We start from the raw sequence: 26,716 nt of genomic DNA, 5'->3' as shown, positions 1-26,716 counted from the left end.
GCCTCGTAACAACCCAATGAGGTAAACCTCCTCACCGAACCTTCAAATATGGTTATATCTACTTTCCAGGACTGTTATGGAGATGGCACATAGTAAGCACACAGGAAGTGCTAGCTACTGGGCATTACACACAGCAAATATTACTTCACTCCTTTTATTAGTGAGAAACTGAGGGGCGCCTGGGTGGCTCAGCCGATTAAGCATCTGACTTCGGCTCAGGTCGTGATCTCACAGTTCGTGGGTTAGAGCCCTGCGTCAGGCTCTGTGCTGACAGCTCGGAGCCTGGAGCCTGCTTCAGATTCTGTGTCTCCCTCTTTCTCTGCCCCTCCCCTGTTCATGCTGTCTCTGTCACTCAAAAATAAATAGATGTAAAAAAAAAAAAATTATTAGTGAGAAACTGAGACTCAGAGGTTGGACAGTTGATTCCAGGCAATGAGGCCTCTGGGGATTTACAGCAAGCCAGGACGGTGAAAAGCCTGGTGCAGGATTCTTTCCACCACCTCAGCATAGACCCTAATTGTTCAAAACTTTGCAACTACACATTTCCACGGGAGCCCAAAGTCCTGACTCTGTTCCCAGTTCTCTACCAGCCGCATACTCCGAGCTTTAGTTCTCTGGACCTTTGTGTTCACTTCTCCATAAGGAAGTCAGACTCACTTTTTTTTTTTTTTTTTTTTAAACCAAACAACGGAATGTCAGGCTTCCAGATGAAAGGCTCTATTACAAGTACAAAGTATCATTTAATTACACTGCTGCTCCAGTTATCTGCTTCCCAGCTCCTAACTCCCACTGGGCAGATTCTGAAACCGCATAGGAGATTATGTCAAGAGGGGAGAACAGGAGAAACATTCTCTCCCTGAACTTTCTTAAATGGAAGAGAGAAACAAAAGGAAAAGAAAGGCCCATTTTCCAAGGAGGGGGTTGGGGCAGTGATCTTTCCGTTAAGTGGACCTGCATAAGAATCTATAGATTATTTAATGCTGGGGGTGGCTGCGGAATGAAATAAAGGAATCTTTGTGCCGTGCCAGCCATAGTTCCCTCACCCTCTCCCCACAGCCAGGCATTTAACCCAACTTTTTAAATCATCAAGCTCTAATGCACCCCATCTGTGCACCGGTTGTGGCCAGTGAAACTGAAGCCTGTGCTGACTTTGGCCTGGACTTGTGAATGAGCCTTTCTGCCCCAGAAGGGGCAGGAAAGAGGACATGAGGCCAACAAAGACATTCTTTGCTCATCACTGGTCTTCTCCTAAGGCTCAGGATCCACCCATCTGTTTATCTGTTCATTTACTGAGCTCTTGCCATGGGTCAGGTTCTAACCCAGAGACACCAAACTAGTAGATATGGTCCCAGATGAAGGAGAATGTATAAAAGTTCCTGGGAGAGAGGAAAGAGGTGAGGAAGAAGGGATGCTGTTGGCTGAGGCACAGAGGACTGAAATACCCCCATCTGCATATTCAGGGATGTTGCTTAGTTCCAAGTGGTTGGAAAATAAAGCAACGAACTGGCAAGAAATCAAACTCAAAAGGCCAGATTGTCCAAGGCCCTGAATACCAGGCTCCAAACATCAGTGTGGAAGGCCACTACCATCTCCACACGTTCCTTTCTGTACATCTCACAAGACCCAGCTCAAATACCACCCCTTCCAGAAATCCTTCTTGAACACACTCAAAGTAATTGCTCTCTCTCCTTTAAGCCTCCAATTTGCATTCTTGGACAGCCTGTATGAGTCTCAACTTCTCCATCCATAAAATGATTACTATAGCCTACCTTAAAGTCTTCTTATGAGGGTTAAGTGAGATAACATTTACAAAGTGTCAAGTTGCAGTTTTTAATACACAGAAGGTGCTAAAATACATTTTATTGTTACCTCAATTTCTTATGATACATAGCACTTTCTCGTGGTATTAAAAGGATGTCTTGACTTCCATTTTTCCCTGGAGATTTCCAGAAATAGGACAGCTCACATTTTCCCTCCAAGCTTGTAGGCCCCCTTCCAAAGCCAAGAGGACTGATCCTCTCTTTCCTCACTGACACAGCCTCCCCACATCCAAAATTCCAGACTTGAGGGGTTCCCAAAAGATTCAAGCTGAATCTGAGACAAGATGAGTCTATTGACAGAGAAGGGAGCTACAGGCTGGCTGGAACATAAATGGCATAAAGGAAAGTAATTAGCAGAAACCTAGAGAAGTAAAAGCGGGCTAGAGGTCAAGACTCTGAGGGCTCCAGGATTCAAACTCTGTAGTAACCCTAGATCTTGGAATAGGCCTAGAAGGAGGACTTCCATTCTTAGTCCTGATTTGAGAAGCCCCACAACCACACATGGTTGTTCAAACAGACTCCTTCACTTCCTGTCAAATTAGCCAGCTGGACGGGACTGTTCTAGAACTACTGACCCTTCATCTCCCAGCCTTCTCTCTGGCTGGGCTATCGAGCCAGAGTCAGGGAAAAGTGATGCCACCTTTTCTAGAAGTTCTTGTAAACAGATCAAGAGCACTTTTTTTTTTTTTTTAATTTAGTCTGGGTATGATTACAGGTTGGCTTGTTTTTTTATTTAATGGCATGAAGTCCCGGTTCTGAGGAAGGATGGTTTTTAGAGGGAAAAGGTCCCCATGATCTTTATCCTTTTTGTGCAGCCTAGTAAAACCCATTTCTCCTCTCATGGGAATTTAGGGCCAGGAGGGAGGTAGCTACCCTGAGAATGTTGCCTGAAGGAGCCAGTTCCTGGATTGAACAACTGGGATGTTTATTGATTTATTAATAATCTCCTTGCCCCAACTTTAGGAAGCAGTTGCTAATGCTTTTCCAGGAAAATAAGGTTCCATTATTTCTTCTAATTTTGATCAAGTGTCACACCATATTATCTCATGTAGAAGCCCTAAAGATCCCCACAGGACAAGGTCAGCTCTTTACCAAGCCACTTTTGGTCCTCCCCAAAGGACACCCGTTTTAGTAACTCAGTCATCTTGTAACCTTCCCAGGGGGCTTAGCAGGAAATATCCTTTCTCATGTCAGCTAAGAAGTGAGATATCCTCTGAGATATCCTGCCCCTACCAACTTTCTTAGAGCTCACTTTCCAGGCATGCAGCCCTCTACACGGCATTCACCTGCCAACCTGAGTTAAGCCAGCCTAGCGAAAGGCTCCAATCACTCTTCAGCCCCTCTCCCCTCTGGCCTGTGAGCCACCAACTTCCCCAGCCACCAACAGGGATGACATTTAATTTCCAAAATTACATTCTAAACTAGTACACTCTCCCTCCAACTCAGAGTTATTTCTCAGTTGAGTGAGACAGCCAGGAAGGGAACCTGTAAAAACAAAAAACAAAACAAAACAAAAAACCACAAATATCCCAGGCTCTTTGGGAGAGTTTATAAACCTGTGCAACCTTATGAGCCAGAAATGCCCCCCCACACCCGGGGTGGGCAAGCAAGGCCTGCAGGGAACATGTACCTTGGAAATGAGTTCATCATGATTGGCCAAGTGGGCTCTGCAGTGAATGCAGCTGTAGGTCCGGTGGCAGGAAGGCAAATATGCCTGGAAAGTCTTGGATCTTGTCATCTTCACCATTGGCGCCGTGGAGCGTGGAGTGAACTCTGGAGTGGCCCACGAGGCACTCCCACAGGATGGGTCGCACGGGAAACACCGGAAGACACAGGTAAAGGCCGTGGTTTAGCAGGGGGTGGGTGTGGGGCACGCTCCACACACTGGTGATGTCTTCAGAGGAAGGACCCTCAAGCAGAGGTCTAGGGCTGGTTCTCAGCAGCCTGCAGTGCCAAGATAAGGGGAATATCATTAACTGATGGAACAGGGCTTCCTGCAAAGCAAGTAGAGTCCAACTGCCACCCAAGAGAGAGGGCAACATTTATAGGAAAAAATGACCCCTTCTCTGTCTCTTGTCATCATTGCCAAGATGCCCAATGAATGAGAAAGAAACTACTGGAGATCCCAGTGTCGCTGCTTTTCTAGAGTTGGAGGTTCAGTATCAACTCAGGGTACTCAACAGCCACCCCACCTACCCTCCACCAACATTCAGAAATGGGCATGATCACCATTCTTAGGGGACCCTATAAGAGGCCAGGCTTAAGGATGCGCCACCTGTAGCCCCAGGGAGAAGACTCCTAAGGGCCTCCTCTTCTGAGCCAACCAAGATATATGGCTAAAGGAAAAGGCAAAGTTCAGCCTCTACAAAGTCACTACATCAACAGTCACAGATTTATGTCTCATCCATTTCCAGATACCTGGAGTCTTCCAACACTTGAAACCACTACCAGCAGAAACCACCATGCTCCATCCCACCCTTTGCTTTATGGATCAAGCATGGGATACAAAGGATCAAGTTCCCAACCAGCAGGGTCCCTTATGGTTAGCAAGCTCTTTTGCCATACCTTGCCCAGAAATAGATGCTTAGTACTTTGTTTGTTTGTTTGTTTGTTTGTTTGTTTGAAAAGCAAGCAAGGAAATGAATGAAACAAATGGCACAATCAGACCCCTGCATCTAAAATTCACAATGACAGTGAATTTTACCAGAATCTCTCCTCAACCCTCAAAGTTCCCATTAGTCATCCCACAGTGCCAAACATCTCTTCCGCCATTGCCTCAGCAATTTTATTCTACTAGGAACCAAGGACACTGAGAAAGTGGGTGGCTTCTAGGCTATGTCCAAGTAAAGGTCTGAGGGCAAAACCTCAATACATACCCTGCTTCTCTGGCTCCCCCACCTAAAGCTTCTGAACCTGCCTATTCCTTGGGCTTCACTAACAGGGGTGGTGTTCCCACTTGCCTACCTCCCAGGAGAGCCACAGTGTTAATTAATGCCTGCATCATGCTTTGAAGATAAAATTATTTAGAGAGCCGGGGGAGGAAGACAAATAAAATCAGATCTTCTGGGTTGTGTCTGGGATCCATCTGGATGTTTAGAGAACGTTGCAAATCATAGTCCTCTTTTTCCCCTAAACCTCACTAATCAAATCTTCCAAAGGGATGCTGCCCTCCTCCCTGATATCTTTCCCACCACAGCAGTCACTGAGAGCCACTATACCCTCACTATACCTCTAGGACTCTGTATATCTTCCTGAATGGCCAACAGCATGGGCCAGCATTAGGCTGAAGGACAACAGTGGCTCCACATTCAGGATGACCAATTACACATGAGGTGTCCAACTACTGAAGGGATTCAGACTTACAGGGGCCCAGGTATAGTGTTTTCCCTGCTTAGTCTCCCCACCACTATTTTTAAAGATGTGAAATCAGGGTAAACTGAACAGTACAGAAATACCTGGAAGAATTTGGAAGTGAGAATTAGTTTCCCTAGCTTTACCTCAGAGTTAGGCCTGGCCATAATAGGAGATGAGGAAGGAAGATACATGACCCCTTGGACCCAGAGCCCCTCCTTCTCACCATGGACATCTTTTGATAGCAGGTAAGGTGAGTCTGGTCAAAACAAAAACCCATGGTAGACCAATGGTGTTGGGTGTTGAGGTGTTACAGGGTGGTAGAAAGAGACAAGTACCCTGCCTAGGTTTCCTGAAATACCCTTGAACTTTCCAATATCTCTGTTTCACTCGCAGGAAGGGCAGTTATCTCCAGGAAAGAAAGGGGTGGTAGGTCAGGGTAGAAAATAGGAAAGGCAAGCAGGGAAATGAGCTCAAGGCTAGCCCCAGGCCAGCTTCTGAAGTCCACAGCCTTAGCTGCCCAGTGGGGAGCACTAGGAGCATGGGTCCCATCAGTCTTATACAAACACTGAAGGAAGAAAAGGAAACAACGAGCCCTGGCTGCCAGTCTGGGTTTATAGAGCAGCCACAGAGTCTGTTTTCTTATACATGCAGACAGCTTCTAAATTATGCATTTCCCCAGAGTAGAATTATTTCTTCTCTCACTTATCTTCTGTAGGAAACGAGAGGGGAAGGAAAAAAAAAAAAGTTTGTACACAGGGGTTTCTGGTTATGCTCAGCTTCAAATCTGAATTCCAAAACTTGTTCAAAGCTCCTTCTGAGGAATAACCATTTATAGTCTGTACTCAATGTGAACATGTCACATACAAACACATACCCATGCACACACATTCACTGCATACCATAGTTCTGAACTTAAAAAGACAAAAGAAAAATTGACCCCATAAGCAATATCTCAGGCTGCTTGGTACTAGAGAAACCCTGGGGAGCCTAAACAGCAGGCATGAGACTTTGCTGTTCATTCTGCTCCTCTCCCTCTTTTCATAGGAATTCACAAGCATCTAAAGGAAAAGCAAGGAAAGAAAAAGTGGCTTGCTGAAATATGCATCTTGTCCAAGCACTACAGGGCAAGCTGGAAGTAATGAGAGGGGGTAAGTAGAAAGCAAGCTGAAGCAGAATCAAGAGAGGGTCCTTGTGTCTAAAAAGAGAAACAGTAGGCTGTCACAGAAAGAAAAAAAAAAAAAAGGATGACAGCTAGGTCCAAAAAGTAATCATCTATTACTGTCTTCTTCCCTCTTAAGTGAAAATTTTAAAAGCTGTGTCTTTGAGTCAATTCTTAGGAAGGAAGGTAAAATAGATGGATTTTTTTTTTCTTTAAGGGAAGAAACTAGGGTATGAGGCTGCAGAACTCACCACATTTTGATTGTTGGACTTTGGTACCTGTAATGGGGCCATAAGCTCCATGGGGCTTCACGAGTCCAACTCGTTGAACATACTGGAGTCCAAATTGATTTCCAACAATAATCAAATGAGCTCGATATTTAAAAGCCTCAGGGCACATGTACAAATTAAACACCATTTTAAGTGAAGCAATAATCCATCACAATGGAAATTAAAGGAAGATTTGCTACCAACCCCAGCTGGCTCCTGCTGATCAGCATGGAAAGAAAAGATGTGAACTATTATGATTCAAAACAAAGACCCCAGATACTGCACTTTGAGAGCCAAATGCACAGGGAGCACACAGCAAACCTGGCTGTCCCACCTGACAGGCCTTTTCCACCAGGAGCCACAACCGCGGCTGGAACTCAGAAGAAAAATTTCTGAATGTCCCCAGGATGGAGAGGCAGAAGGGACAAATTCTCCAGGGAAGCCATGAAAGAACTCGATGAATGAGGTGGGAGACAAGGGACCACACAAACTGAGAAGGTGGAACTCACTAGGGGAAGTAACACCTCCAGCCACAGGACAGCACCAGTCTGTTGTTTTTGTGGGGTACTTTGGTGGAGGGTAGGCAAAGACTGCCTGGAAAAGAAGTGGGCTGTGGAATCACAAACCATTCCTTCTCCTCTCTAGCTCAATGACCTTTAGCAATTTATTCAACCACTGGACCCTCAGCTTCCCCAACTCAAATACCAACATACACAGGGTCATGAGCAGCAAATGACATGTCAGAACACAGTATTGGCATACAATTATACCAAATTATAGCTAAAATTTTTTTTTCAACGTTTTTTATTTATTTTTGGGACAGAGAGAGACAGAGCATGAACGGGGGAGGGGCAGAGAGAGAGGGAGACACAGAATCGGAAACAGGCTCCAGGCTCCGAGCCATCAGCCCAGAGCCTGACGCGGGGCTCGAACTCACGGACCGCGAGATCGTGACCTGGCTGAAGTCGGACGCTTAACCGACTGCGCCACCCAGGCGCCCCATTATTTTTAGTGGTCAATTAGAAAAAGATGCTGCTACAAAGAAAGAAAGAAAGAAAGAAAGAAAGAAAGAAAGAAAGAAAGAAAGAAAGAAAGAAAGAAAGAAAGAAAGAAAAAAGAGGCTTGAGGATTATATCGCCACTTCCATTAGGACCCTCTCACTTGTCCTTGGGCAGCACAGGAGATGGCACTTTTGGGGTGACTTTTCTCCAAACCTAGACTTTTCAAGGCAACAAGGAGGTGATGGATGACACTGGAGGAGCCATAGAAGTGCTTCCCTAATTGCTACTGAGGTCCTTCGAAGAGGTGGCTTCTTCAGTGGCCATGCTCCTACACGCCCTAAAGGACTGCCAAGAACACATCTCTGATTTATACAGCCCTAGCAGGCCCCTGAGCCTCTTTTCCCTTTCAAATCCATCCTCTGTATTGCAGCCATTGTTACCTATTTAAAAAGCAGATTTGACCGTTTTGTCATTCCCATGGCCTTCAGAAAGGCAATAGAGGGGGGTGCCTGGATGGCTCAGTTGGTTAAGCATCCAGTGTCTAACTTTGGCTCAGGTCATGATCTCATGGTTTGTGCATTTGTGGGTTCAAGCCCCACATCGGGCACTCTGCTGTCAGTGCAGAACCTGCTTCATACCTTCTGTCCCTCTCTCTCTCTTTCTGCCCCTCCCCTGCTCACACTCTCAAAAATAAACATTTTATAAAAATTTTTAAAAGTTAAAAAAAAAAAAAGAAAAAGAAAAGCAACACAGAGCAGTAGTTAAGATGGGTTCTAGAACCATACTCAGGGTTTTTAAATCTGTTTTAACCTTTACAGGCTGGGTGACCTTGGGGAAATTTACTTAACCTCTCTGAACCATGCTACCATCCTCATTAGAAAACAGGAATAATAATATCAGCTTCATAAGACTCTGTGAAGATTAACTAATATTCAGCTTGTGCACCTGTAAGTACACAATAAATTCCTAGTGTGTACTACCACTGATAACCATCTACCATTGACACCCACAAACTGCTTCAGATTCATCTCTACCACACCTCATACTCTATACTCCCATTTTTTAAACTGACATTTAAGGGTCTACCATGTGTCAGGGACTCTCCTAAGTGCTCAGATTTGGCTATCAAACTCTTAGTTCCCTCTAATACACCATACTTGCATTTCACCCTTCCACAGTTTTGTTGATGCCATTCCCTCAGCCTGACACATTCTTCCCACCTCTTCTTACTAGGCCCTTTAACTTGTCCATTAAGATTCAGCTAAGGGGCTCCTGGGTGGCTTAGTCAGTTGAGCATCCAACTCTTGATTTTGACTCAGATTGTGATCCCAGGGTCTTGGGATTGAGCCCTGTGTTGGGGTTCCCACTGGGTGTGGAGCCTGCTTGGGATTCTCTCTCTCTCTCTCTCTCTCTCTCTCTCTCTCTCTCTCTCTCCCTCCCTCCCTCTCTGCACCCTCCCTCCCCTGCTCATGCTCTTAAAAAAAAAAAAAAAAAAGACTCCACTCAAGTGCCACCCCCAACATGGGGCTTATTGGTTCTTCCTCTGTGCTCACCTCCGTCTTAAGGAACCAAAAGTATCCTTTTCTACCTCTGTATCCTCCATCAGAGGTAAGTTCCAAGGACAAGGACCACATTTTTGTGCTCCCTGGACTCAGCAGCAGAGAGCACACAGTAGCAGCCATTATTTTTTTTTAATTTTTTTTAATGTTTTTTATTTATTTTTGAGACAGAGAGAGACAGAGCATGAACGGGGGAGGGGCAGAGAGAGAGGGAGACACAGAATCGGAAGCAGGCTCCAGGCTCTGAGCCATCAGCCCAGAGCCCGACGTGGGGCTCGAACTCACGGACCGCGAGATCGTGACCTGAGCCGAAGTCGGACGCTTAACCGACTGAGCCACCCAGGCGCCCCAGTAGCAGCCATTATTGAACTGAACTCCCTCCGCTTCCCATTGGGCTGCTGACTAGACCAGTCCACCCCTGTGTGGATAGCAGACATGACTGAGGTCCCTCCCTTCCCCCTCAAAGTAATGAGGTAGGAGGCAAATATACTCTGGGTCCCCAGGGCCCATGAAATACTACTCTCCTCTGACAGCCCCCACTTAGATCCTGTGCTGAGATGCTCAGAACTATGGTCCTTGGCTACAGAAGATGTTCTAAGTCCTGGGCATTAATCAAAGGCCTGTCATTGGCATCCAACTCCATTCTTTGCCTTTGTGGGGGCTAGGTTAAATTACACACATATTGAGAGAGAAACCCTTAATGGGGGGGGGGGGGAAAGGTGGCAGTGGAAAAGGACCAGGTGAGCCATTTCTGGAACTGGGAGGGAGGAAAAAGAGATAATGGCTGTGGAAGGCCTCTATCCCAGGAGGAAGGTCCTGAACCCAGACCCGGGAGTAGAGAGACCCAGTTTTCCTGGACCATCAAATAAGAGAAGTGGCTGGTGGTGTTAGTCCACTGGTGAGGGATTACAGGATCTAGAGGGCAACAGACTTGGTTGGGTCTAGTCTCGGGTTTTCTCACCAGCTGCATCACCACTGGCCAAGTTGCCTGAAAGGGAAGAACAACAGTGCCTACCTTGTGGAGGAGACAAAAGAATCAAATGAGATATTGCAAGTGAAGCATTCAAGCATAGCACCTGGATGAGTTAGCATTCGATAACCCTAATTAGCTGTAATCATCCTTACCAGCAAGGGAGAAAAAGCGCGGGAACTGTTTCTATTCACAAGACCCAAATGGGCAGTGTTCCTATCTCCCACATTGACTCAAAGTGGTTACAGGGTTAGGGCCTAAATTAATCCACTTAAAGGTACACTGCTTTAAGTAGATTTTTGTGGCTTAGCTGGGGATCTAACATTATTGCTATATCATTCCAAACAGACCATTCTATCACCTAGTGCTGTGGAAAAGTTACCTCTGTAGCCCACCCTGATTCAACTAACCCCACAATGGGGCCACTAGTGAAAACTTTACTGAAATACCCCTATTACAACTACCATGGAGCTGATGAGCAAGGCACACAGGAAAATCAATGTCATCATTCCTAGTTACCCACTGTGTAGAACTGGACCCAGGCAGCACTTCAAATTCATTCAGATGATAATAAAAGCCAGCTTGGATCTTCAAGGAACCATTCTTTATTTCTTTTTTTTTTCTTTCTTTCTTTCCTTTTTTTTGGAATTTGAAAGTTTACTTTTTTATTTTGGGAGAGAGAGAGAGCAGGGGAGAGGTGGGGAGAGACACAGAAGAGAGAGGGAGGGAGAGAATCCCAAGCAGGCTTCGCACTGCCAGTGCAGAGTCCAAAGTGGGGCTGAATCTCACAAACCAGTAGATCATGACATGAGCTGAAATCAAGAGTCAGACGCTTAACGGACTGAGTCACCCAGGCACCCAGAACCACTCTCATAAACAAAGTTAACCATTCATCTCTACCCTGGACATAGGGCTGAGGCTTGATTTCACAAGGATTATCTGTCAGATGATAATCCTACATGATCTCTAGGATTCCTTTGTCTCTTAAAGTCCTGATTCCATATTGTAATGATGTCTCTGCCAGATGAATCCTGCCCCAGAGCACAGAATCCATCCACCATCCTTTATTCTGCTAAGACCTTGATTTCAGCGAGGTCACAGAACATACCAGTCGTGCAGAGTCCACTCAGAAATGGCTGTTAGATGGTGTCTTTGCAACATCTGTTAGCGAAGCATTGTATTACCACGAGGCCCTTAGTTCAGCACTCTATCTACCTGGGGAGGTCGCCACATGAGGCTTACATCTGTTAGAACATCTGCATAGGAAAAAGGTAGTTCCCCTTGAACATCCTGAAACTTGCATGTAATTCACTAGACACTAGATAGAGGTAGCTGTTACTAGCTATGAAGAGATCAGATATTACTTGTTTCTACAATTTAGATAATAATATAAAAAGCCCAAACAATCTGTCTGAAGATTCATTACCAAGGACACGTGGCTAATGTCCATCAATGGCTTCCTTCTTTTTCTTACACAACTCACATCTCCAAAAAGGATTAAAGGTAACTTACAAAAGCATATACTTTTAACATAGATTAAGAAATTACTGGGGCACCTGGGTGGCTCAGTGGGTTAAGCGTCTGACCTCAGCTCAGGTCACGATCTCATGGTTCGCAAGTTCAAGCCCCACATTGGGCTCTGTGCTGATAGCTCAGAGCCTGGAGCCTGCTTTGGATTCTGTGTCTCCCTCTCTCTCTGCTCCTCCCTGGCTCGTGCTCCGTCTCTGTCTCTCAAAACTAAATAAACATTAAAATTTTTTTTTTAATTAAAAAAAAATTAGGGTAGGAAGAATATAAGAACACAAGGAGAGTTAAGACAGAGAAATGCATGCTGTTACGTTGCTAAATATTTACTAAATTTCAATTGCAAATTTGGCTTTGAGCTCCCGAGTAAGCAAGGCAGAAGAAAAATATCAGTACTTATAAGGTTCACATTTCCTACAAAATAAAAGCATTTTGGTTGTTCAGGCTATTTTCTGAGAGCTTTCTCCTGTGGGTGGTTGTAGAGATGATGAGCAGTGAACACAGTGGACAAGATCCTCAGCATACAGCAATAGTTCCCACCATGAAACTCTTGCAAGACTATTTCTTAGAGGTCCCTCCATGAAAATGCACAGCAAAACAAACACCAAAGGGCAATTCAGTAAAAGGGATTCTACATGGGGGTCAAATCAGGGCAGCCCAAGAGCATGGCTTTCTGATGGTCTGGCTGGATCCAGTGATGTAGACTCTCCAGAGGAATGGAAGAGTTACAGAGCTTTCTGGCAAAGATCCATGAATATCATTTATCACAACCAGGCTTTTGAGTAACGAAAACATGGGCAGCGACTCCAACATGCCAAGTCCAAACACTAATATTTTTTAATGCTAACACTATTTGGCCCTGGTGTTGCATTCAGTTAGTTCTCTTGTGGGCTACTTTTTCCTTAAACTCTCCCCTTATGGCCTATCATGCCTCTCCTGGCTCTTCTCTCTCACTGAGCCTCAATCTCCCTGGCTGCTCTTCTTCCTTCCTCCTCCTCCTTGGAGGTGCTTCCACCATGTCCCTGACTGCTTGCTCCCCATAGACATTCTCATCCATATCCAAGTCTTCTAAACCTCTGCCTTCTGGTCATGAAGCCTGGGTCCCTTTCTATAGGATGCCTCTAACTGGTTCTAGGAAGACACTTCAAATTAAATGCATCCAAAGCCAGCACCATCTTTCCCCTTCTCCTGGCTCCTACCACCTTCACCCTAATTCTGCTCCCTTCTCCTGAAGGCCCATATACCGAAGCAGGAAAGACCCTTTATTCTCTCTTGCTTCTATGTCATACTCCATCGGTCCCCTAGACAATTGGCTCTGGCTCTGCAAACCAGCCTCCCATAGCCATCTTCACAGCTACAGCCAGCAGCACTGTGTGAGCCCTACCCTCTCTCACCCTGAACTCACGTGACAGCATCCTAAACTGGTCTCCCTGACTCAGCTCTTACCTCTCCAGCCCATTCTAGAATTCTATTTATACAACACAATCTGATCACATCTCTCTCATGTTTCAAAACCTCTAGTGGTTTCCTAGCAGCCTATAGGATGAGGTCCAACCCCTCAGGTGGCACCAAGAAACTGGGCTGATTCTCCTTATCTTCACCATCACCTTCCCACCTCCTCCAAACTTGTTTCCCCAGAAGACTAAGCTTGTTCACTACCTTTTCCCAAGTTGTTTTAGACTCCTGAAAAGCCTTAACCTGTATTCGATGTCTGGAAGATGCCTACTCATCCCTTAATACCCAGATAAGACCCTAAGCATTGGCGGTGGCCCCCTTTTCCCAGCATGCAAAAGACTTGTCTCCTGAATGGTACTCTATCACACTGTGTGTCTTCCAGACTGGGAACTTCCTGCAGTCACAAGCCCAGTCTTTACTGTCCCTTGGTTTCCCTAGGACTCCTACTCTCGGGCACATCAGAGAGTCTTTTATTCTTTTTTCCAGAGGGACTTGATAGATGGTAATTAACTGAGTAAAATGAGTGACCATCAGTGAAACTGTGCTGCCCTGTAAAGCTGATATTTTTAATCTTATTTAAAACACTATCCAGTGCATTTAAAATATCTAATTCTGGCCATTACATGGGACTCAAATACCATTAATGCTCCACAAAGTTAAAAAGCCAGCAAACTCTTGTGACATCAACCCACATGGACTGGCAGATGGCGCATGATACTCAGTCCCATGGAGCCATATCTCCAATGCAACACACAACAAGACAGACCCTCTGATGGTTTTACCCAGCTTCTGTCTGATGGCAGAAGTGTTCCCCATTCTGCCTCCCCTGGCCATTCACACCATCTGTGCACCACCCTGGGTAGCTTCCCAAGGGACCCTCCCCACACTGGCATTGACTTCTGACCCCTGGAGAAACCCTCAGACTTCCAACCCAGGAAGTTATTTCTCCCAGAGTGGTCCCCACAAAAGCCCCAGGGCAGTCTGAGTCTGAGAAAAATTAAGCATCAGATTTGGTTCAGGCCAGCAAGGAAAGCGGTCCCTCCACCCTGCCTCTAGTCCATGCACAAAAGAGGGCCACATCTGCCCTTTTCCTTCAGCTCCCAGAGATTGCCACCCTCAGCATCAGTCCTTCATTTGGTATTTGGCCATGCTCAGAGAAGATAATCCTGGTTAAAACAAAACCAATACATTTTTCTCATGATCTGGGATCCAGAGAGGGATCATGTCCATTGCTTTGCCCCCATGACAGGGCTACACTTGAACTACAATGTAAAACAGTTATTTAGAAGATCTATCAAGAAAAGATTTTGGAAAGTAGGATAAGAGATGTGGCCCATCTTTAAAAGTTACTTCGCCAGGGAACCCTCCCCCTTGTCTCCACCAACCCCTACTACACAGATTCCTCCTCCCAGCACTCTTCACAGCTACAGTTGTACTTTTACTGAGGTGATTATTTGATTTTCATCTGTAGCTCACACTCTCAAAGATCAAATATTATTTACTGAATAAATGAATGTCTTTGGACCCCAGGCACTGTATGACCTTGATTTCTCTTTAACTGCTACTCCCCCAGGGCACAGCTGGGGCCCCAATTAGTTACAAACCATCCATCTCAAATCTGCCAATACAATTCTGTTGTTCAGCTCTCAGCATGCCTTTGGCTTCCTCACTTTAATCTCCCAATTCAAATAAATCCAAAACTCTAGACTCTGACATCTGTGGCTGGGCTCCCCGCCTTTCCACAATTGGAATTTGGAAATTGAACTTCAAACTCAAGAGAAAAAAAAAGGGCAGAAGCATTTTCAAAAGGATGCCTGTGTGTCTAAAGTCCCAACCATCACCAGCTCGAAGATGGATGTATTTTGTCCTAGGAATTATTAAACTGTCATCTCATATTGCCATCTATTGAAGAAGAAAAGAGACAGTAGGGTGGGAGAGAGAAACTGATTCTAGCGCAAATTTCTGGATCTCTCCTGTTACGGGACTGGCAGATAGGTTTTAGTAAGAATTACAGCTTCTTTTCCTTTCAGGTCTAGCCTATCAAGGGGCACCATGCACGTTGCCAGTGCAGTTTTTTCATATAATTTAAGAAACATCCTCCACAAAGCTAGTTGTTTATGGATCAGTCTTCCCACTAGATTGTGAGCCATTCCTGGCCAAAGAGCACATCTGGTTAATCATCCTTCATACCCAGCCCAAAGCCTGGCTTGCTGGAAGAGCTCAGAAAGGTTGGTTGAAAATGTGGAAAGTGAGGGGAGGAGGTAAGGATAAGTCATCTGAGGCCATGCACAACTATCAGTAAGACTCCAGGACTCTATAGTTTATTAATTTCCTATTATGAGCCTATGATGGGCCAAGTACTTGATATGCATTATCTCAATTAATCCTAACAACCCAGGGAGGCAGGCATTATTATGATTACCCTTGTTTAAAAGATGAGGAAAAAGCTCAAGAAGTTAAACAATTTGCCCAAGGTCACTCTACTAGAAAGTACCAGAACCTTGGCACAAAAACAGATACTCAGATCAATGGAACAGAATAGAGAACCCAGAAATGGACCCACAAATGTATGGCCAACTAATCTTTGATAAAGCAGGAAAGAATTATCCAATGGAATACAGATAGTCTCTTCAGCAAGTGGTGCTGGGAAAACTGGACAGTGACATGCAGGAAAATGAAGCTGGACCACTTCCTTACACCATACACAAAAATAAACTCAAAATGGATGAAAGACCTAAATATAAGACAGGAAGCCATCAAAATCCTCGAGGAGAAAGCAGGCAAAAACCTCTCTGCCCTCAGCCTCAGCAACTTCTTACTTAACACGTCTCCGGAGGCAAGGGAAACTAAAGCAAAAATGAACTACTGGGACCTCATCAGAATAAAAAGCTTCTGCACAGTGAAGGAAACAATCATCAAAACTAAAAGGCAACAGAAGGAATGGAAAAAGATATTTGCAAACGACATATCATTTAAAGGGTTAGTATACAAAATCTATAAAGAACTTATCAAACTCAACACCCAAAAAACAAATATTCAGTGAAGAAATGGGCAAAAGACATGAATAGACACTTCTCCAAAGAAGACATCCAGATAGCCAACCAACACATGAAAAAATGTTCCACATCACTCATCATCAGGGAAATACAAATCAAAACCACAATGAGATACCATCTCGCACCTATCAGAATGGCTAACATTAACCACTCAGGCAACAACAGATGTTGGAGAGGATGCAGAGAGAGGATTCCTTTTGCACTGCTGGTGGGAATGAAAACTGGTACAGCCACTCTGGAAAACAGTATGGAGGTTCCTCAAAAAATTAAAAATAGAACTACCCTACAACCCAGCAATTGCACTACTAGGTATTTATCCAAGGGATATAGGTATGCTGTTTCAAAGGGACACATGCACCCCCATGTTTATAGCAGCACTATCAGCAATAGCCAAAGTATGGAAAGAGCCCAAATGTCCATTGATGGATGAATGGATAAAGAAAATGTGGTGTATATATATACAATGGAGTATTACTCAGCAATCAAAAAGAATGAAATATTCCCATTTGTAACTACGTGGATGGAACTAGAGGGTACTATGCTAAGCAAAATTAGAGAAAGACAAATATCATATGACTTCACTCATATGAGGACTTGAAGATACAAAAGAGATGAACATAAGGGAAGAGAAGCAAAAATAATATAAAAACAGGGAGAGGGGACAAAACATAAGAGGCTCTTAAATACAGAGAACAAACAGAGGGTTACTGGAGGGGTTGTGGGAGAGGGGATGGGCTAAATTGGTAAGGGGCAGTAAGGAATCTACTCTTGAAATCATTGTTGCACTATATGCTAACTAACCTGGATGTAAATTTTAAAAATAAATTAAATAAATAAATAAATAAATATTAAATAAATAAATAAATAAATAGTACCAGAACCAAGATTTGAATCCTGGGACAACCCCCACCCAAGGATGTTTTAATCCTGACAAGTCAGAGAAGAGTCCAAAGATGGGTATCCTTGGCCCTTGAGCTCATTAGAGCCACAAGCAGAACATCTTCCAGAGGGAGAGTCTAAATCAACTAGTTATAATGCAAACAAAAATGTCAAGTTCTCTTAAAACATCTTCAGACTCTCAGGGTTGGTTCACTGCTTCAACTTTTAATTACAGAAATACAAGAAAACAAATGAGGGAAGGGAATAACCTCAACCAGAAGATAGGACAACAGATCAGACACAATAGCTAGTTTTCAGTTCCTATCAAATCTTCCTGCTCATGGATTTTTAGCTTTAACGCTGCAGTTATATAGGGATACTTTTTTCCTCAAATCCTAAGGAAACAAAGAATCATGTAAGTCAAAATAACCGAAAGCCCCATTTAATTTGCATTTATACATAATACATATGTTTATACCTTTAATACAGCAAATACTGAAAGATAATTCATTTCTACCTATGGTCCACTTGGTGGTGGATCAACTTAGGGAGGGACCCCCCCACACACAAAGGACCAAAGTGGTAAAAGAAGAGATAAACAGGAGGCAAATATAATGGAGGACACACACAGGAGCCATACGAACAAAAGAAAAGGAAGTGGTAAAAATACAGTAAGGGAAAGGAGGCTAAAGGTCATAGATGCTTAGTAGTTGGTTTCTACTAGGGATATCTACTACCTCCGTGATTTCCAGACCTCAGAAATGTGTGTGGGGCTGGGCTCCATTACAAAAATGGGAAATTGAGGGGAGGGGGAGGGTTATAATTTGCTTGCTTTTATTAGATTCCCTATCCTGAAAATTCTGATTTTGTAGGCCTTTGGTTGGCCTAGAAATCCTTATGGCACCCAGGTTTGAGACTCTCTAGGGATAGTCCCATTTTTGGAGAATGCCTATTATCTGTATCAACTAACCACTGTTCACAGAGTTCTTCTGTGAATGGAAGCCACAGTCCATTTCCATGAACTTACTCTAAACCGTAACAATAGTAGCCCAAGCAAAATCCCAATGTTCTCTTTCCAACATCTCATGTGCCTACTGAACATTCCCCATACATTACCTCTTAATGTTCACACCTCTGTGCCTTTGCACACACTGTTCCCCCTGGAGTGTTTCTGCATGTTTAAATCCTCATCATTCTTCACAGCCCCATCTCCAAAATGCCTATACTTCTTTTTGTATCTTCAAACTCTCGGTACCTTATTGACACATACACCTTAATCACCCTATTAGAGTATATGCTTAAGAGTATATGTGGCAGGGGCCATATCTTAACTCATCTTTATCTCCCAAAGGTCCCATATTATCTGTTGAATTATTATTAGCCAGGAAAACAAAGTAAAACCAAGGTTCAGTTTCAGCCTTAGGCCAGAGGTTCCTCTTCTGTAGCTCAAAATAGGAATCAAAATTTTCCTGACTCAGGCAGGATGTGCTCAAAGCCTACCCTCTCTTGCCCCAGGTGCTCACAACCAGAACAGCATGGGAAAGCAAAACAAAACAAATCATTAGGAAGGTCAATATTTCCTATGATTAAATTTCCTATCAGATAAAATAATGCCACTTTCTTCAGTCAAACCAAACTCAACGACTGTTCACTCCCAGAAGACCCTGTATGGGCCTCAGTGGAACACATGTGCCATATGGATATCAAGCCTTCCTTTCCTAACAAAAAATAGGCAAGGGAACTTGAGCCACTAGAGACTAATTTCATTCTGAGCTGGCAAACTAGTTTCAGATCAAAACCACTAAATCTGGATATACCACATTCTCAAGACCACAGGGGAAGGCTGTAGCTCAGGAAACAGGAGAGCACAGTGCTGCTGACCCAACCAGGAATGTGAGTGGCAGTGTTGCACCTCTCTGGCAGAATGCTCCTTTGCCCCATCACAGAGAGGAGGTAGGCTTTGCCTAGGACCAAGACATTATGGGGCAGGGGCACCTGGGTGGCTCAGTCGGTTGAGCATCTGACTTCGGCTCAGGTCATGATCTCACGGTTCGTGGGTTTGAGCCCCGCATCAGGCTCCGTGCTGACTGCTTGCTCAGAGCCTGGAGGCTGCTTCAGATTCTGTGTCTCCTTCTCTCTCTGTCCATCCCCTGCTCGTGCTCTGTCTCACTCTGTCTCTCAAAAATAAATAAATGTAAAAAATAAATAAATAAAAAGACACTATGGGGTATTTGGTATTTTATTCAAGAGTTGGTATTTTTCCAGAAATATACAGGAGTAGAAACAACCCTGGGCCTGAGAAACAAAATGTATGGTTTATAGTCTCTGCTTTGCCCTAATTAGCTCTGTGTCTTAAACAAGTCCTTTTTGCCTATTTGAGCCTCAATGTTTATATCTCTAAAATGTAAAATCTAAAATGATTTTAATACCCAAACCAGCATATATCCAATTAAAAGAGAAATATAAATCATTAACTTGAAATTAGAGAAAATAAAAATTACAAGTTTAACACTGGAAAAAATTAGGATGTAGGGCCCTATAGTTACTAAAGTCAGGCCACAAATTTGGCTCTGTGCCTCCTGGCACCCAGAACAAAAAGAGAAACATGATAAGTTATACATTTCCAATTGCCCAAAAAGAAATATCATGCCCGTTCCTCAGGAGAGGAAAGTTTTTTCTGGCACTCATTCCTGAAAGAAATTTCTTCCTATTAACTTTTTAAAGGGGACACTAAGTGAAATTGTAGCTTAAGACTTCAACTACATCAACCCTTATAAGAAATGTAGTAGCAAGTTATATAAAGCTGTTTAGGACAACGTCCTCCAGGAAAGCAAAGGGCAGTGAAAGTTCATTTCAGTGAAAATAACTCAAGAGGCTGAGGTAATATGGCCCAAATATGCACCTTTCAGTAAGCCAGCTTAATCCAAAGATAAAACTAAGAATGGCCAGAGGAACAGGTAGACAACATGTCCTTCCAAAAACTTGCATAAATATGACTTCTTCCACATGGGTGTTATTAAAAGTTGGGCAGTAGGGGGCCCCTGGGTGACTCAGTCGGTTAAGTGTCCAACTTTGGCTCAGTTCATGGTCTTGTGGTTGGTGAGTTCAAACCCTGCATCTGGCTCTGTGCTGATAGCCTGGAGCCTGCTTCATATTCTTTGTCTCCCTCTCTCTCTCTGCCCCTCCGTCACTTTGTGTGTGTGTGTGTGTGTGTGTGTGTTGTGTCCATGTGCGCACTCTCTCTCTCTCAAAAACAAACATTTAAAAAAAAATTTTTTTTTTTAAGTTGGGCAGCAATTTGCAATGAGATGATTTCGAACTTCTGTTCTAGTTCTGATAGATCTAAGTGACATGTTTGGTCTTCATTTATTGGCACTAATTAAAGATCTGGTGGTTTTCTGCCTCTTATTGCACATTCCCAAATCAATGGATTGGGAATTCCTGCCAAAGAGAGGAGGGAAACCTATTGATATGAGTGTTATTAAAAGCTAACAGCAGGTGCCTGGGTGGCTCAGTTGGTTAAGTGTCCTGTTTTCAGTTCAGGTCATGATCTCATAGTTGTGAGATCAAGCCCCCAGTCAGGATCTGAGCTGGCCCTAGAGAGCCATGGGATTCTCTCACCCCCTCCCCTGTGCACAGGTATGCACACACTCGAGCTCTTTCTCAAAAGTAAATAAATAAATAAAAGCTAACTCAAGTGTGTATGTGCCCAGTTTCCCATACATTCTCTCATTTAATCTTCCCATCAATTCTGTGATAGTAACTGGTATTAGACCTTTTTTACAAAAGGAACAGAGATTTAGAGAAGTTTAGCAAATTGCCCAAGGTCACAGAGCTAATTATCCCAATCTTCCTGGTTCCTCTAGTCCTGCTTACAGTGCCTCCTTGTATCGATGAAATGTGATTACTGGTAGAAATGCTTATTTGTCAGGAGAACAGTAAAAACAAAATAAAGCTACTAGGGGAGGCAAGAGCTGTTTATTAACAACAAAATGACAACAGAGCTTTTAGAGACCTATAAAAAGTATAAAAGGGTGAAAAATATTGTGAAAAGCAGAAGTCCTAAAATAAATTCCAAGAGAACAGTAGCCCACCCCAGGAAAAGGAAGAGAAAAATTATTTTTCTCTTCTCTTAAAAATAAAAGTATTGGGGCGCCTGGGTGGCTCAGTCAGTTGAGCGTCCAACTCTTGACTTCGGTTGTCATGATCATGCAGTTGGTGGGATCAAGCCTGCATTGAGATCCGTGCTGACAGTGCACCTAGCCTGCAAGGGAGGCACCTAGCCTCTCTCTCTGCCTCTCCCCCTGCTTGTACATGCTCTCTCTCTCTCAAAATAAGTAAGGAAACATTTTTTAAAGTATTATTCATATTCTTAAAGACTCAAACCATTGGCTCTCTTTAGTCATTCACCCATTCCACCAACCGATATTTATCCAATGCTACCCACACCAGGTACTGTCAATAGTGAGCAAGACAGAGAAACCCCCAAGCTTCCAATCTAGCCATCAAGTAGGCAATGTATTTCCATATGGTATTAAAGTTCTTTGAAAAAAACAAAGTTAAGGAGATTCAATAAAGTTGAGGGGCAGGGAAAGGAGGAGCTGTTCTGAGAGGAGCTCTCTGAGACCCAAGTGAGAGAAGCCAATCATGTAAAAAATTATAGAAAGGCATTCCAGAAAGAGGAACTACCAGTATAAAGGCCCAATGACAAAAACAAACCTTCCAGATTTTAGAAACCTGAGGAAAGCTGGTGCAGTTGGAGCAGAGTGGACCAGCCACATAGGAGAGGAGGAGAGAGAAGTTGGGGGAAGGAGATAGGCTGTGCAATGCCTACAGGGAAAGGAGTTGGATTATGTCTGAAGGGCAATATGAAACCACTGGAAAACTATAAACAGGGGAGTAGCATAATCCAATTTATTTTTAAACTCTCAGGGGCTATATTCACAAATCTCAGGGAAATTCAGGTAGGTGTGGTCCTTTAAAGAAGCAAGTAAGAGGCACCTGCCTGGGTGGCTCAGTTAGGCCCAGGACTCTCGGTTTGGGCTCAGGTTATGATCTTAGTTTGAGGGTTCACGACTCCTGCACTGTCAGTGCAGAGCCTGCTTGGGATTCTCTCTCTCTCTCTCTCTCTCTCTCTCTCTCTCTCTCTCAAAATAAATAAGTAAACTTAAAAAATATATAAAGATGCAAGTAAATATCATCTTTTGTTAAGGATGACATCATTGAAAACTATCAACTCTAATAAAATACCTTTAGCCGGAAGGCCCTGACTTCCCATAACAGGAGGCTACATTTTAAAAAGATGCTTCCTTTTCCAGAGCTTAATACCCTTTCATGCTAAATGATGCAATTGTCAGAGCACCTAGTGGTTTGTTGATGGACCCTAGGGAAATGCCAAGATAATTTACAAAGGAAACTGATCCTGAACCTCCATTTGAGTCCCACCTGGACATCTCTTCCCTCTGCTTTTCTATACTAGGATATCCTATCCTTTGCCATGCATTTGTTGCTTTCTTTTTTATTACTGGCTCAAAACTAAATATTCCAAATGTAAGCTGTTTGACCAAACTGAATATTATCAATTTCAACAATCCTACAGTTAGTGTTCCCATATAAACCATATCTTTGGCAGGAAGGACCATAGTTGAATTTGAATTTGGATAGGGTTCTATTTGAAGCTAAATGCAGCTTTGATTAATTCAAGGAAATTTCTTTTACCAACATGTTTGGACACAATAAAGGAAAACATCTATCATGTGGATACATCAGGTTTGTGCTTGACGGCTGAGATAGAGGTAACAGCATCAGAAACTGGGTAACTAACAAGGTTCACCTGCACGCAGAAGCCAAGCTATCATCACAGGAAAGAACCAGGGCTGAGGTAGGTAGGCAAGGAGGTCAGGGGAACTTATGTCCCTTCTTATTAACAACTGTTGACAGATAAGGCCCTGACTCTCCCAGACCCCCTCCAAAAATCACCAACCTGCCCTTCCCCCAGGCCACATGGCCTAGAATACCCAGCTATTAAACAGCATCAACATTTTCTGCTGGCCAATTGTTAACATCCCAGGCATAATAACTATGTCACTGTCTCAAAACTATTAAAATCATTAAAACAGTAAAAAGTCACATAATCTATGAATAGTAGAGCAGATTCATCAGAACTACTCACAACCCCAACCCCACGCACCTAGAAACATCCAGGGGTACAGAACACAGCAGCCCTCAAATAGATTGGGCAGGGTGGTGTGGATGCGATGGGGGGTCTTATGGCCAAGGCTTCATGACAGCTGAAAGCAAACCACACTATGCCCTTAGACTTCTCAAAGCCTAAGCTAGTGCTGTCAGATGAGTGATCTTGGGTTTGTATAGAGTGGGTCACACACTTGACTAAGGCTTTGCACACTTCATATCCAGTTTATGCCATTTCTTATTGACCACCTATATCACAATCTCATGACCCACTGAGAAAAATATCTCCAGAGTGTACTGACAGACAGCAGTTTTTAAATACTTTTTTTAATGTTTATTTATATTTGAAAGAGAGAGACACGGTGCATGAATGGGGGAGGGGCAAAGAGAGACAGAGGCAGTATCCAAAGCAGGCTCCAGGCTCTGAGCTATCAGCAGAGAGCCTTATGCGGGGCTTGAACTCACAAGCCAGGAGATCATGACCTAAGCCAAAGTTGGACGCCTAACCAACTGAGCCACCCAGGTGCCCCCAGACTGCATTTTTAATACTACTCAGCTCATCTTTATGTACATTTAAGTTTGAGGACCTCTGTCCTATAGCAATGTTTCTTAAACTGTGGGTCATCACCCATTCACCCATTTAGTCAAGAAATCAAGTTAACAGGCCATGACCAACAGTTGAGTTTTTGTTTTTGTTTTTTAATTAAGAAAAATCTATATATGGAGCACACTGTAGGTAGTGAGGGCAATTATTTCCTAGAACTTAATGCAGGTGTGGACCTCAGTGTAGAGATGCAAAAGGTATTCCTTATTTTGGACCCCAAAGCTTGAAAACCACTCTCCTAGAGGAAAGAAGGAAAATAAGGAAAATAATACTCTTGTGCATGTTTATTTTCCATTTTCCATCCCTAACTCCAAGCTTTCTTATTTTAGTTCAAACACAAGATATCAAGACAGATCCCAGAAATTCTATTATTAAATCCTAAACCAATATGAGCTAAGGAGGGGGATGAACCCAAGGCCCCCACCCCTGCCTGAGACCTTTACCACGAAGATGGGGATAAGGGATGGTGCCAAAGGGAAGTTTGCACAACTCTCCTCAGGCTGGACCTTTTCCTTGGTAAAGAACTTATAGCCATTCATGTCACAATTCAGAAGAATTAAAATGTTCCTCATCAGGGGCAAGACTCAGCCTTAGTATTGAGTGCTAAGGAGATGAGGAGAGAATAGACAACTGAGATTTGGCCCATCTTTGCATCCTGTGGCAATGATGAAGTCAAAGGAAAGCCAACCCCACTGATGGCAAGGCCTGAAGTTCTCACAACGAGGAGACTACTGAAGAGCGTCAAGCATGCGAGGTCAAGTCCTACTGCAGAGCCAGTGACAGGAGTTACCTTGGTCAAGGCACTTAACTTCTAAACCCCCTGAGTTCCTTGCTCTGCCAGCGTTCCCTCACCAAATAAGATACAGAGAAGCGGCTTGCCTAATGCTCTGGGTCAGGGAAACCCATCTTGCTGGGCCAGAAGACAGGAACAAGAGAGGAAGGGCAAAGAAAGGAGGATGAGTAGCTAGATTAGCCTTTAGACTCACCAGAAGCAAGTACTCAGTTAAAAGAGCCAAGACTCCAAGACAACAAGTTGACAAGAAGGCCAGAAAGCAAAGCCCCATAAAACCCAGAAGCAGTTTGGTGTGCCATTCACGGCGGTGAGACTGTGGGAGGGTCCGCTACTTGCAGCAGAAAAAAAAAAACAAAAAAAAAAAAAACAAAAAAAAAACGGAGGGCACTCACTCACTTGGCTTTTTAAGTGCTTGTATGCTGAGAGTGAAGTCAGAGGTGGCAGTCTCTTGGGCTGGGTCCAAAAGAACAGGTGGTTACCCCAACCCCCAACGGGAGAAAAGCCACCACTTGACTAAAGACACCCAGGAGGTCGGCGGCCGAGGAGGGTGAACTTAAAGCAGTGACAGGTCAGGGCTGCCCCTCAGCGCCAGTTCCTGGGAGGTATTCGCTGGAGAGGCCCCTGCATTCCGTCGGGCAGGAGAGAACTCGGCGCCCACCCCCTTGGCAAGGGCAGTGGGGAGGCTCCGGGAAGCGGCCAGGCAGGAACTCGGCTGCGGTTACCTCGGCCCAGGGCCGGCCAAGCGCTCCTGGGAGTTTCGAGGGCGGCCAGTCCCCCACAGGCGGGAGCCCCGGGGGCGACGCCCCGGACCCAGTGTCTCCAGCGGAGACCCAGCGTCACCGGGGACAGAAAGCGTCCGAAGCCCACCCTCTCCCGACCCCCCACGGAGCCCGAACGCACAGAAACTGTGCTAAGAAGCAGCGACCCGGTGTCCAAGTCCCGTCCGGCAAACCGCGCACCCTAGACTTACTTGCCCGGCTTCTCGCACAGCTCCTCCGCCCCGACCCGGGGACCCGCGCCACCACGGGTCCCAGCGCGGGCAGCTGCCCGGGCCCTGCAGTGTTTGTAAACAAACCGGTCACGTGGCCCCGGCGGCCCGCTTCCCGCCCCTCGCGCCCGCGGCCTCCACGGGCACCCCACGCCGGACCTCGCCTCGGGGGCGCAGCGCACCTCGCGGGAGCCGGGCCGGACGGGCCACGGGACCGGTGCCCACTGCCGGGTGCCCCGCGCCCGCGCTGACAGCGCGCCCCACGCCCACGCGCGCCCGGCCCGCGCCGCGCTCCAGGCTCGCTCACCCGGCAGCAAGCTGCCCCGTCCGGCCAGCGCGGGGCTCGGCTCTGCGGGGGTGCGCAGCAGCAGAGGGCCGCCCGGCTGGCTCCCGGGCTCCGGGCGCGCTCTTAAAGCCACAGTCTCCGCCACTGCCGCCGCCGCCACTCCGCATCCCTCCGGGTCGGGGCCGGGGGCTGCCCTGTGACGGACGCGCCCCCGCGCCTATCCCCTCGCCCTAGCACATAGCAACACGCCGCGGGTTGGCCCGGCTCGGCCGCAGCCCATCCTCCCCGAGCCAATCAGCGAAGGACGGAACTCCGCCCCCCGCTTCCCCAGCCTCCCACCCCCACCCCTCGGCGCTGGCCGGGCTGGGGTGCGGGGAGTGCGGAGTGCCGGGTCTGAGCAGGGTGGGCTTTCAGTGCCTGAGGGGAGACCTTTTATTTGTGTTTGGGGTTTGTCCGCAGGTCAAGGCTGGGATTCCTAGAACCTAGGAATAGGAGTGGGGAAGCTGTAATGGTGCTTGTAGGGTCAAGACAGTAACCCGCTCGTTACACGTTAGCCATCTCTAACTCAGAGCCTAAGTTACCTTAAGAGGTTGTCAGGACCCGGTCCGATTGAATTTAATAAAATAATGCCAACCCAGCCCAGGCCCTACTCAGAAGCAAGCCATTTCTCCACTTCTCCCTGCTCTGCTAGTAATTTCAGCGAGTTACAAGTAGGAAAGACGTGGAGGGAAATTGGAAGGCGCCCAGCCCCCTATTGCTGCCGATTTTCCAAAGATTTTGAAGGGAAATGCGGATGGCTAGCCCAGA

The 26,716-nt window shown here is 45.2% G+C and overlaps 1 protein-coding gene across 2 annotated transcripts in view; it reads right to left on the bottom strand.

The window, feature by feature from the left end:
• YPEL2 (yippee like 2) overlaps positions 1-26,138 on the bottom strand; it is a 66,073-nt gene extending 39,935 nt beyond the window's left edge. Inside the window, exons 1-2 of one of the 2 annotated variants that reach the window (XM_058704928.1) lie at positions 25,931-26,129; positions 3,451-3,764 (exon numbers count right to left, since the gene is read on the bottom strand). In XM_058704928.1, coding sequence (XP_058560911.1) covers positions 3,451-3,567 — 117 coding nt within the window. In that variant the 5' untranslated portion in view covers positions 3,568-3,764; positions 25,931-26,129. Of the gene's footprint in view, positions 1-3,450; positions 3,765-25,930 lie in introns of those variants that run through there. The other variant, XM_058704927.1, reaches the window with a different exon arrangement.
• Positions 26,139-26,716: the final 578 nt, after the last annotated feature.

Source organism: Neofelis nebulosa, chromosome 16 (assembly GCF_028018385.1).
Source record: "Neofelis nebulosa isolate mNeoNeb1 chromosome 16, mNeoNeb1.pri, whole genome shotgun sequence".
Classification (NCBI taxonomy): Eukaryota; Metazoa; Chordata; class Mammalia; order Carnivora; family Felidae; genus Neofelis; species Neofelis nebulosa.
Note: the sequence above shows the minus strand (reverse complement) of the source record. Positions and strands in the feature narration are given on the sequence as shown.